The following is a 12658-nucleotide window of genomic DNA, read 5'->3' as shown; positions in this document are numbered from 1 at the left end:
TCTAGGTATTCATAGGCCCAAGGAAGAATAACCATCACTGACTAAGACAAATCCTGTCAGGGCACAAACTACTTCCACTTAGGTGGCACTGTTAATGGATTCATTTGCAAGTGTTGTTGTACTTGCCCATTCAAGCCAAGGGTCAGTCAGATTTTCTCCTAACCTGAAATAAAAAGTTGTTCTAAATTCGAGAGGTTACCCCTCTAAGCAATGGCCTGGGAGATACGGATGATGGCGTTATCTTTCCAGGTCAATTCCAGAGTAAAGGAAAGAAAGCAAAGAGGAAAAGGTTTTAGTTAAAGTATGAAGTCTTGATCCGTTATCTTGGGCAGAAGCAGTCTACATCAATGTCAGCTACTTCTCTTCCTTGTCAGTTTGATTCAGGGGTCTCCAGCATTAGTACAGGACCAGATGCCAGGTGGAATCCTCCTTGGCTGTGAGATGTGCACCCGAGGCTCAAAACCTTTTAGTTTTGCAGCAGTGTCAGTGGTCAGGAACACTTGGTTAGGTCCCTTCCAATGGGGCTCAAGGGCTGCCTTTGTTCTTAGTGATTCCAAATCAGAAGGGTGAGAAAAAGCTGGAAATGTTAATTGGGTAAGTCATAGTCAGATATCTGAGGAAACTAGAGGAATCTTTGACCACAAAGACAATTAACAGGACTAGAATCTAATATCTACAAAGGTGCAAACATAATTTTTCTCTCTATGATTATCCCATTTTTTTTAACCAGAGATAATCACAGTAAAACTAATTTGTCTGTATTAAACTTGGCCTGATTTTTATAGAAGTACAGCAAGAACAGTGACTGACCATATAAGTTCTTTTTCAAGATTGCTTTGCTGGAACTTTGTAAGCAAAGTACCAGCTTGATTTTTCCACGTGGTTTCTTGCAGCTGTCTGGTCATGTCTGAGTCTATGTACACATTCCAGTCAAAGCCTTGGTAATATAGCCCATGTTTCTAATTGTGTCCTGTTACAAGGAACATGAAAATAAGAATATTCACTAAGAGTTTCTGAATTTGGGGGATCAGATAGGGAGAAAAAGTAAATGTTTCATCTTTGTTCACAAAGGTATATATTACCAAATTGTTGATAGCTTAAGAGAAAAGATTTCTTTAAATCTGGAAAAAAACATTAAAGAACCCGCAATATTTTAAACACACAGTCATAAAAATTAAAATCATCCTTAACAGTTCATTCAGTCCCATGTTATTAATTCTTGTTCTGCTTGAATCCAGTTTTTTCCGTTAGTTCTCTCAACCTTGCCGGATGATCGAGGGTGATAGGGACAGTAATAATTCCAAGAAATTTGCAAGGTTTTCGTTAAAGACCGTATGATTTTCCCAGCGAAGTGTGTGCCTCAATCATTGGAGATTGTGGAAGGTATACCCCAGGTGGGAAACACATTTTCTAACAGTTTCTTTGCCACGGTGAGGGTACTGGCCTTGCAGCAGGGGAAGGCTTCAACCCATCCGGGAAACATACATACAATAACAAGAACATACCGATAACCCATACTAAGTGGCAAATGAATGAAGTCCAGTTGTAGGTGCTAAAGGAGACGAGAGAGAAGAGGTCTGAGACCACCTCTAGGGACAAAAATTGTTATTCTTAAATGCACTGGTAGGTGGGCAAAAGAATGCAAAAAAAGAAAAACGTTTGCCAGGAAGAACCAAACGCTGTCTAGGTTCTCCCATAGCCCTGACTGGTCATTCAGTTTACAGCCATTATTTACCCACCTTAATTTCTCTGATTCAGGAACAAACTGTTGCCATGTTACAAGGACATCAGGATGGCAAAAGTCTGGCAATGAGAGGGTCATGTTTTGCAGAAGCAGAATGGACTTCATCCACATGTGCCACCATCTTTATAAGCCTCTATTGCTGCTGCCTTTGCATGAAAGTCAGCTAGAGCAACTCCCTAATACTGAGGTTCAGTCCTTTGGTGTAAGCCTCAATTTTGATGACAGACAATATAATACACCCGGATATATCAGACTTCCAAGAATTTCATGCAATTTCTGGAACACTTATAATACATACCTATATAGACACAGCATAAAGAAGGCTTGTTCCTTCTTATTAGACAATGTTTCCCATGTAACTTAAAGTATGAAATAAGCCTAATCAGTTTAACATCTTCCTTTTTATAAGGAGAGGAAATACATCCTTTGAAATGTTCCAGGCAACCTCTGAAAAACTTGAAAGTTAATTGAGGTCAAAAGGCTTCAGTTTTAGAATCTGATTTTGGGAAGTCTGTCAAAGATACCAAAAGGTTTGGACACTTGAAGAAACAGGATCACAGATCAATATTGTCTACTTAGCAATATTGTCTACTTAGCAATATTGTCTACTTAGCAGATGAAAAAAATTAAGTTCTAGTTTGAAGTACACTATTGATAATAAAGCTTAATTTTTAAAACCTTTATAAACAATTCAATTTCAGCCAGCTTGATTAGACAAGGTAAAATTCTCTCTCTCAACCTTTTATATACGTTTAGTTTGTCCTTCATAACCAGAAGTTCTAGTTAAGACAAAATTATCCTCATTTCCCTTAACACAAATGCATCTTTATTCCTCATACTTTTTCTTAGCCAAAAACACATCCTGCTTTTCCCTGACTATGGAGATGTCTCCCATATCGTTTCTAATAGCTTTACTTTCATAATTAGAATTTTTAACCTTTAAAAACCTTAATTTCTAGTGAAAATTTAGGAAGTAAACAATTGTGGACTATCTCTTACCCTAGCATTACAGCTTGGCAAACTTATAAATACTTTTTTATAATTTCTAGAAACATGTGCTTTCTCATAGAAAATTTCTCAGCATGGCACCAAACAAGTGTGAATGAATAATGTTGCCTGCCATATCAGTAAACAAAGGATGTTGCAGCCATCGAGCCACTACAGCTGCTCCCAAAGGTGCACCCTGAAGGGACTCAGGATGGGAAAGCCCAGGATACTGGCCCTAGACAGCTATGATGCATATCAAAGGAATGATTTCAATGAGCCCAGACTCTTGCATCTTCCCATATATAGAAAAGTGCTAAATTCATTAATTTGAGATGTCTGGTTTTATTTAACTAACAGTAATCTTTTTTTTTTTTTTTTTTTTTGCGGTACGCGGGCCTCTCACTGCCGTGGCCTCTCCCGCTGCGGAGCACAGGCTCCGGATGCGCAGGCTCAGCGGCCATGGCTCACGGGCCTAGCCGCTCCGCGGCACGTGGGATCTTCCCGGACCGGGGCACAAACCCGTGTCCCCTGTATCGGCAGGCGGACCCTCAACCACTGCGCCACCAGGGAAGTCCAACAGTAATCTTTTGATATTCTGACTACCTGGTCTTTCTTGCAAAAACTCTTATAAAATCTGGTTCCTCCCTTACCTCTTCATAACAGTCCCTCAGAGCTATCTGAGAAGCTACATCCTGGGCTTAAGTCCTCAATTTTGTCTGCCAAACAAAACATAATTCTCAACTTTTGGTTGCACATTTTTTTTCACTCGACACACGCTTACTAATAAACCCAAATTTATCTTTAGTTTCTCTATAATAAGAAACCAAAAGTAGATAAACCTATGTTCAGTAATTAATGGCTCAGTATTTTTTCTTATTTGGGGAGAGCTAGATATTCAATAAATTTCTAGCACTTAATCTTAGCAAAACTTTAAGGTTTCAGCTTACTGAAAAGATATGGGAAATTAATTTGAAAAGTTCAACTAAGAACTTTTTATCCTACTTATATTTATTTAATACTTGCTCTTAACAATTGTTTAGATTACTTATGAAAACTTCATCATATCCAGTTATTTTCCTTGCAAGCCTAGGTAAAATAAAAGTATTATATTTAATGCTGATAACTCTAAAGACATCTCTGCTTTAATTTAAACCAACAACCTTAAACTAGCTTTTATTTACAAAAGATATCTTAGATCACATAATTTTAAAAAGCATTTCAGTTAGTTTCTGTTGTATTTCTGACAACTTTGGAATGCCCATTTTGACTCCACATTGGCTCTGTTTCTTTGACTTTAGCCTTTGCTTTTCCTTGCTTTTGTTATTATAATCATACATAATGGCCTGCCGCAGGGAACCCTACCCACCTGGGAATGGCTGCATGAAAGAAGAAATTAACACATGCCCTCCTGGAGGCTGGCCATTCCAGGAGATGTTTTTGCAAGACTGATGGCCCTTTTTACTTTACTTCCTCCCCGCCTCTCCCTCTCTATTCTGCCTTCTTGCTTTACTTCCCTCTCTGATTCTATAAAAGAAACTGGCATCCAGACTCCGATAAGATGTTTTTATTGGGGACCTTAGTCCACCACCTTCTCGGTCTGCTGCCTTTCTGAATAAAGTCATATTCCTTGCCTCAACACCCTGTCTCCCGATTTATTGGCCTGTTGTGCGGCGAGCAGAGCGTGCTTGCACTCGGTAACACAATCCTTACAAGCTTGTCTTCAAACCAACTAAATAGAGCTCTTCTACAAAGTAATTCTGCAGTACCATCTAGAGGTTAAAAAAAAACACCACCACATATCTACAACGTACATAAGGAGATACACACAGATGCAAAGAGAGATCTCATAGTTACCAATATTTGTGGAGAAGACACTTAAGATTTTTTTTTTATCTGCCAAATTTCCAAATTTTTCTTCCCTTCTTTTTTTTTCTTTTCTGATGAGAAACAATTGCATTTCAAAGAATGGCTCTTAAGTCGCAGAGAATATAGAGATAGGAAATCTACATCACAAAGACACAGATTAAGTACAGAACAATTCTATTTCCAAAGTCCCAATATCTACAAGTATTTTGAGATGAAGAGAGGAGGTTTGGGGATTGGCAAAAAGGAATGACACCCATTGTTGGAATTGTTGGAATGTTGGAATGTTTCCATTCCAACACCTATTGTTGGAATGTTTCTTTTCCTCTGGGTATATCTAGCTTCGGGTATAAGGTCTAAATTCTTACCAGACTCTGAATAATTTCAGTTCCCTAAGTGTTTAAGGGAATAATTTAGCAGTTTATCCAAAAAAATCTGTATCATCAACTCTGTGAGGGGCCCATATGGGAGTTTAAGCTGATGTGGAAGAATTTGCACAGAGCCTTGAGAACAATCTCTTTTCCAGGGTCCCAGCTGATAACAGCTGAAACATTGATCTCTGGGCAAGTGTTTTAATAATGAACCCCCAAGAAGGTGAAATGGGGAGGCCTAGGCATTGTTTTAGATATCTTTTGTATCTTTAATTTTTCATTGGATTTTGCAACGAATCTTTTAATGAAGTTATTTTGGAATTTTGAAAGCTTTTGGAGACTTCTGCATACTAATTAAAAAAGGTATTCCATTTGGTTCATTTAACTTGGGAGCCCTTGTTTTTAAGTGATCTTACCTATTTGGAACATTCCTCCTAATGGCCAATGTAATTCTAGGTTGATTTTAGTAAAACTTTGCCATTTTGTTAAATAACTGCAGCTTCCAGGATTCATAGTTCTTAAATATAAACTAAGCAGATGTGATGGAAGGCAGTGTGCTCAACTATTTGTACGTAAAGGATCATGTTTCTTCTAGCTAGGCCTTTGGTTTTCTCAGTCAAACTAATACCTAAGAGGGACTTGTGGCAGGGTTGGGAATTATGTGGTGTTTTACAGTGTACATTATTGCATGGAAGTTTTCTTGAGGTTGGTGAGTGACCTAGATGTCAGTCTAACCCATTCTGTGACCAACTTATCCTAACATGAGACTCTTTGGGTTAGGTGATGAGCACTCTAATAACTTTTAAACGTCTGGTACCCACCAAACTTTGCAGCCTTTTAGCTTCTGAAATTCCCATTAGCAATGGGTTTTACTTCGTGTGCACATTAACAGAAACCCATGGTAACTAAAAAAAAAAAAAGAGAGAGAGAGAGAGAGACTGGGGAAAGGACTGAACGAGCAGACCTCAAAGAATGAGTACTGCGGACTGATTCCAAGCAAAAGGAGAACTGCAGCTATAACTAGTAGTTCTCAACAGGGAATCTGGGAAAGGATTCCAAACAAATGGGGAGGTGCATATTAAACCTTCATAGTACCAAATGTGGAGACAGAATCAAGGGACTGGAGTTTTCCACTCAAAACAATGAACTGTGGAAAGCTAATTAGATCAGGAGCTCGAACACAAAAAGAACAGAGCTCAACCAAAAGGAACTTACCAATGGCCCTTGGAAACAGCAAGAAAGACAGTGAACTGAAAAGGGTTCACAGGGTGCCATGCCTGTGTTTCCTGCTCCTTGAAAGCCATCCCAAATTCACTTCAAATCTCATCACTGCCACCCATCCATTAAAAAATAAAAGTCAACCAAGTAAATTTGAAGATGTATTTGGCTTTATTAGATGATTCATGAATTGGGCAGGCAGCATCCCACCTAGCAACTAGAAGGGTGCTCCCAGTACTACACTTGTTTTGATTACTATAGCTTAGTAGCATAGTTTGAAATCAGGGCATATGATAGCTCCAGCTTGTTCTTCTTTCTCAAGATTGCTTTAGCTATTTGGGGTCTTCAGTGCTTCCATATAAAATTTAGGATTATTTGTTCTAGTTCTATTTTAAAAAATGTCTTTATTATTTTGATATGGATTACATGAAATCTGTAGATTGCTTTGGAAAATATGGACATTTTAGCAATATTAATTCTTCTAAATCAGAAGCATGGATTTATTCTACTTATTTGTGTCATCTTCAGTTTCTTTCATCAATGCTTAGAGTTTTCAGAATACAGGTCTTTCACCTCTTTGGTTAAATTCATCTCTAGGTATTTTATTCTTTTTTATACAATTGTAAGAGGGATTGTTTTCATCACTTCTCTTTCTGATAGTTCATTATTAGTGTACAGAAATTCAGCCAATTTTTGTATATTAATTTTGTATTTTACAACTTAACTGAATTCATTATTAGTTCTAATAGTTTTTTTGGTAGAGTCTTTAGGGATTTCTGTATTACGCCATCTGCAAATAGTGACAGTTTTGCTACTTCTTCCTTTCCAGTTTGGATGCCTTTTATTTCTTTTCCTGACTAATTTCTTTTTTTTTTTTAACATCTTTATTGGCATATAATTGCTTTACAGTGTTGTGTTAGTTTCTTCTGTAAAACAAAGTGAATCAGCTATATGCATACGTATATCCCCATATCCCCTCCCTCTTGCATCTCCCTCCCCCACTCCTTATCCCACCCCTCTAGGTGGCCGCAAAGCACCGAGCTGATCTCCCTGTGCTATGCAGCTGCTTCCCACTAGCTACCTATTTTACATTTGGTAGTGTATATCTGTCAACGTTACTCTCTCAGTTCGTCCCACCTTACCCTTCCCCCTCCACATGTCCTCAAGTCCATTCTCTAGGTCTGTGTCTTTATTCCTGTCCTGCCCCTAGGTTCATCCTTTTTTTTTTAGATTCTATATAGATGTGTTAGCATACGGTATTATTTTTCTCTTTCTGCCTTACTTCACTCTGTATGACAGACTAGGTCCATCCACCTCACTACAAATAACTTAGTTTTGTTTCTTTCTTGACTAATTTCTGTGGTTAAGACTTCCAACACTATGGATAAAAGTGGCAAGAGTGGGCATCCCTGTATTGTTCCTAATCTTAGAGGAAAAAGCTTTCTCAGTTTCTCACTGCTGAGTATAATGTTAGCTGTGAGTTTGTCATATATGGCCTTTATTATATTGAGGTATATATATTCTCTCTATACCAACTTTGTAAAGTTTTTATCATAAATGGATGTCAAATTGTCAAATGCTTTTTTCTGCATCTATTGAAATGATCATATGATTCAAATCAGTCATTTTGTTAATGTGGTGTATCACATTATTGATTTGCAGGTGTTAAACCAAACTTGCATCCCTGGAATGAATCCCACTTGATCATGCTGCATGATTCTTTTAATGTATTGTTGAATTTGGTTTGCTAATATTTTGTTGAGGATTTTTGTATCTATATTCATCAGGGATATTGGCCAATAATTTTCTTTTTTTGTAGCATCAATTCTTTTGCTTTGGTGTCAGGGTAATTCTAGTCTCATAAAATGACTTTGGAAGTGTTCTTTCTTTCTTCTCAAACTGAAGAAGTGTGTATTATCCAAAGTGTGTATTATTTTATTTGGAATAATTTGACAAGGATGGGTATTACCTTCTTTAAATGTTTGGCAGAATCACCTATGAAGCCACCTAGACCTGGACTTTTGTTTGTTGGCGTTTTTTCTTTTTTTTGGATTACTGATTTAATTTCATTACTAGTAATTGGTCTATTCAGATTTTCTAATTCCTCATGATTTAGTCTTGGAAGACTGCATGTTTCTAGGAATTTATCCAATTCTAGATTGTCTAATTTGTTGGCATATAATTGTTCATAATAGTCTCTTATGATCTTTTGTATTTCTGTGATATTGACTGTAATTTCTCCTCCTTCCTTTCTGATTTTACTTATTTGGGCTCATTTTTCCTTGATGAATCTGTTTGGCTAAAGATTTGCCAATTTTGTTTATCTTTCAAAGAACCAGCTCTTAGTTTCATTGATTGTTCTATTGTCTCTTTAGCTGTTATTTCATTTATTTCTGCTCTGATCTTTATTATTGCCTTCTTTCTACTAACTTCGGGCTTTGTTTGTTCTTCTTTTTCTAGTTCCTTTAAATGAGTTAGATGGTTAAGAGTTTTCTTGTTTCTTGAGGTAGGTCAGTATTAATATGAACTTCCCTCTTAGAAACTGCTTTCGCTAGCAGCATCCTAAAGATTTTGGAATGTTGATTTTCCATTTGCATTTGTCTCAAGGTATTTTGTGATTTCTTTGATAACCCACTGATTGTTTAACAGCATGTTGTTTAGTCTCCACATGTTTTGTGGGTTTTTTTCCAGTTTTCTTTTTATAACTGATTTCTGGTTTCATACAGTTGTGATCAGAAAAGATGCTCAAATTTATTAAGACTTCTTAAATTTACTGAGACTTGGTCCATAGCCTAACATGTGATCTATCCTGCAGAATGTTCCATGTACACTTGAATGTGTATTTTGCTGTTTTTGTTTTGGATGGAATGTTCTGTATGTATCTATTTAGTCAATCTGATATAAGGTGTCTTTTAAGGCCAATGTTTCCTTGTTGATTTTCTGTCTGGATGATCTATCCATTGATATTAAGTGGGGTATTAAGTCCTCTACTGTTATTGTATTACCGTCTATTTCTCCCTTTACTTCCGTTACTATTTGATTTATATATTTAAGTGGTGCCATGTTGGGTGCACAAATGTTTACAGATGTTATATCCTCTTGTTGGACTGTTGGACTGACCCCTTTGTATTATGTAATGCCCTTGTTACAGTATTTGTTTGGAAGTCTATTACTACCCCAGTTTCCTTTTCATTTTCATTTTCATGGTGTATCTTTTTCCATCCATTCACTTTCAGACTGTGAGTGTCTTAAGATTTGAAGTGAGTGTCTTGTAAGGAGCATTGAGAAGGGTCTTGTTTTTTTTAATCCATTCAGCCCCCCTATGTCTTTTGATTGGAGAATTTAGTCCATTTACATTTATAGTAATTATTGATAGGTATTTACTTACTGCCATTTTGTTAATTGTTTTCTCACTGTTTCTGTAGTTCATCTCTGTTCCTTTATTCTTCTCTTTCTTTCTTCCCTTGTTGTTTGACTGTTTTCTTTACAGTTATTTTAAATTCCTTTTTCATTTACTTTTGTGTATTTACTAAAGGTTTTTTGTTTGTGGTTACCATAGGTCACACATAACATCCTACATATATAACAATCTCCTTTAAGTTTATAGTAACTTAATTTTGAACACATTCCAAAGCTTTATATTTTACTTCCCCAACACATTTATGATAACATATTTTACATCTATTCATTTTATATATCCCTTAACTAAGTATTGTATTTTAAATTAATTTTATGACTTTTGTCTTTTACCCTTTGTACTGACTTTATAAATGATTAACCCACTACCTTTTTATTTACCTTTTTCAGTGAGATTTTTAATTTAATATCTTATCTTACTATTGATTAGTATCTTTTCTTTCTAGCTTAGAGAAGTCCCTTTAACATTTCTTATAAAATGGTGATGAACTCTTAGTTTTGCTTATCTGGAAAACTCCTAATCTCTCCTTCAATTCTGAATGATAACCCTACAAGTTACAGAATTCCTAGTTGGCAGTTATTCCCTTTCGAAACTTAAAATGTAGTAAGTAGTTTGATGTTATCAAATCTGATAGCTTAAAGCAGTGGTTTTCAGAATTTTAGAGTTGAACCTCTTTAATAAATAGAAATCTACCTGAAAGGTTTCTATATAATAAAAGAGATCAATACAAAGCTGCTTGGTTTATGAAATACTAGAGTCCAGAACCCTATCTACTCAGGCTCCCATTCATTCCAAAGCTCCATGAAAGCAGGGACAGTATCTGCCTCTATCTCTAGAGTACAGCCAGTGCCTGTCACTTAGCAAAATCTCAAGAAATATTTGTGAACGAATTAAGATATAAATTAATGAAAAAGAATGAAAGTCATTAATTCACAGTAATTATCCAGTCTAGAACTGCTATTTCAAGCTTTTTATTATGCTTACTTTTGATAGCAACTTCAAAGTAGATTTATTTTAAAAGAGACAATCAGTGCAGAAAATTCAGGAAAAAAAGTTGAACTAAATTCAACAGGCCACATCAAAACATGGTGCTAGAAGTTGTAGGGTGCACAAAAATATGTAAGAGGAGGCCTCTCTCCTTCAAGAACTTCCCATTAAGTGAGAAAAACATTTACACTCAATTAGTAAGTCCAAACAAAGACAGACTGTGACAAATGGCATAAAAAAAAAAAAGAAATAAAGCTCTGAGTAGCTTTACTTATTTTACATAAATTCCAACAAGAAGACTATGAGAAGATCTCCTGGAGGAGGTAGGATCTGATCTGACTCCCAAAGAATAGGTAGAATTTCAATATGTGAATCTAAAAAAGGAGACTTCTGGTAGGGAAAAAAAACCATGAGCAAATGAATGAGAATAGCAAAATACCTCAAGGAATAGCAAGTTAACTAGGCTAAGGTTTTAGGCCTCTTGTAGTAAAGAAAGAGATACTACTGTAATGGGAGATTCAAAACACTTTAAAAGGCCACCATTCAGCATATGGAAGAGTACCCTAGAAGTCGAGGAATAACAGACTTCACTTACCACATTAAGGTTAGCATAGCTATTGTGCTATAATCAAATCAAGCAAATACTTACAAGATCATTCATATTAGTTTGGCTAGCTGGATTAATTTCCTCCAAAAATTCTAAGACATAAAATGTGTATCTATCCATAAGATGGACTCCAATTGCAGGATCAGGTTGATGCTATAAAAAAAAAGCAAAGGAAAAAAAAGTGTATGTCTAATAGATAGGATCATCACATTACAACAAAATATTTTAAATATAATCAAAATTTCCCTCTAAGATATAAAGAAGAATAAGAAACAACAGATATATTTATAAAGCATATAAGTGATCCTAGAAATAGCTACACATTCCAAAGACAATGCCATTTACAAACGGGAAAGAAAAAATGCACCTACCGAGAGTGAATCTTCTCCCACTTGGCTACTAGCTAAAGCCATTATGTTAGGAGAATAAAATCTCTCATACATGGATGCTCCTTGACAAGTATCAATAATAAACAATAGCTCATTGTAGCTGAAAGAAAAGTGATAATATCTTTGACATGAATCATGCTGTTAAACATACATTAACATTTTACAATACTTCCCTAAGATGTTTAAGTCATATCTTAGTCATTTCATTAGCTAAAAATTTGAGATTTTTTGATAGAATTCCCAATATAAATTTAATATGAGAAATATTAAAGGTATAACCTGTCCAGGGGAACCACCTCAATAGAGTGCAGTAGTTGTGCCATAAAGTGGCTGCCCCAACTTCTTCCCCCTCCCTTATCTATGCCACAAGATTCAGAATTCAAACACATGTTCAATTCAAAAAAACATTATCTGGCACCCACACAGTCCTAGAAACTGAGCTAGATTCAGAAAAAATATATATATGACTTAGTCACCATACTCAAAGATCTTAAAATCTAATTGGAAGACAGACACATAAACATATAACTAAATCAGAATGTGATGAGTGTTACAAATTTTATTGAAGGCCTACAATGTGCCTGACACTAAGCTGGGGATACAATAGTCCTTGCCCTCACAGAGCTTAGAGTCTAACAAAGTCAAAGTGCTCCAAGAGCACTGAGAAAGAAACAGAGGAAACTGTAAGGAAAGGCAGGTCAGGGAAAGGTGATGTCTGACAAGGGCAGTGAGGGGTGAGTGTTATATTATTTAACAAAGAGAGGAATAGCACCTTCCAGCAGAGGAAAAAGCCTGTATTAAGGCATCTAAATGTAAAAAAGTATAAATGTTTAGGAAAAAGGAATTGTATTGTGTAGCTTGGATTTAGAGTTAATTTGGTAAAATGGAGAGAAATTCATTTCAAAAAGGTAAGGCAGGGTCAACCTGTAAAGTATCCTGTACAAAGTTTGGATCTTAACCTGTAAGTTTGAAGAAGCAATCAAAGGCTTTTTTAAAGTGAAAGAATAACAAAATCAGCTCTATATTTTAGCTGCCTAGTTGGTGAAGGTGAAAACAGGGAGCAAATAACATTTT

General features: G+C 36.0%; 1 protein-coding gene across 1 annotated transcript in view; it reads right to left on the bottom strand.

The window, feature by feature from the left end:
* PIGK (phosphatidylinositol glycan anchor biosynthesis class K) overlaps window positions 1–12658 on the bottom strand; it is a 136173-nt gene that overhangs the window by 79419 nt on the left and 44096 nt on the right. Inside the window, exons 7-8 of the mRNA XM_030865976.2 lie at window positions 11567–11684; window positions 11238–11348 (exon numbers count right to left, since the gene is read on the bottom strand). Coding sequence (XP_030721836.1) covers window positions 11238–11348; window positions 11567–11684 — 229 coding nt within the window. The remainder of the gene's footprint in view (window positions 1–11237; window positions 11349–11566; window positions 11685–12658) is intronic.

This window comes from Globicephala melas, chromosome 1 (assembly GCF_963455315.2).
Source record: "Globicephala melas chromosome 1, mGloMel1.2, whole genome shotgun sequence".
NCBI classification, from domain to species: domain Eukaryota; kingdom Metazoa; phylum Chordata; class Mammalia; order Artiodactyla; family Delphinidae; genus Globicephala; species Globicephala melas.
Note: the sequence above shows the minus strand (reverse complement) of the source record. Positions and strands in the feature narration are given on the sequence as shown.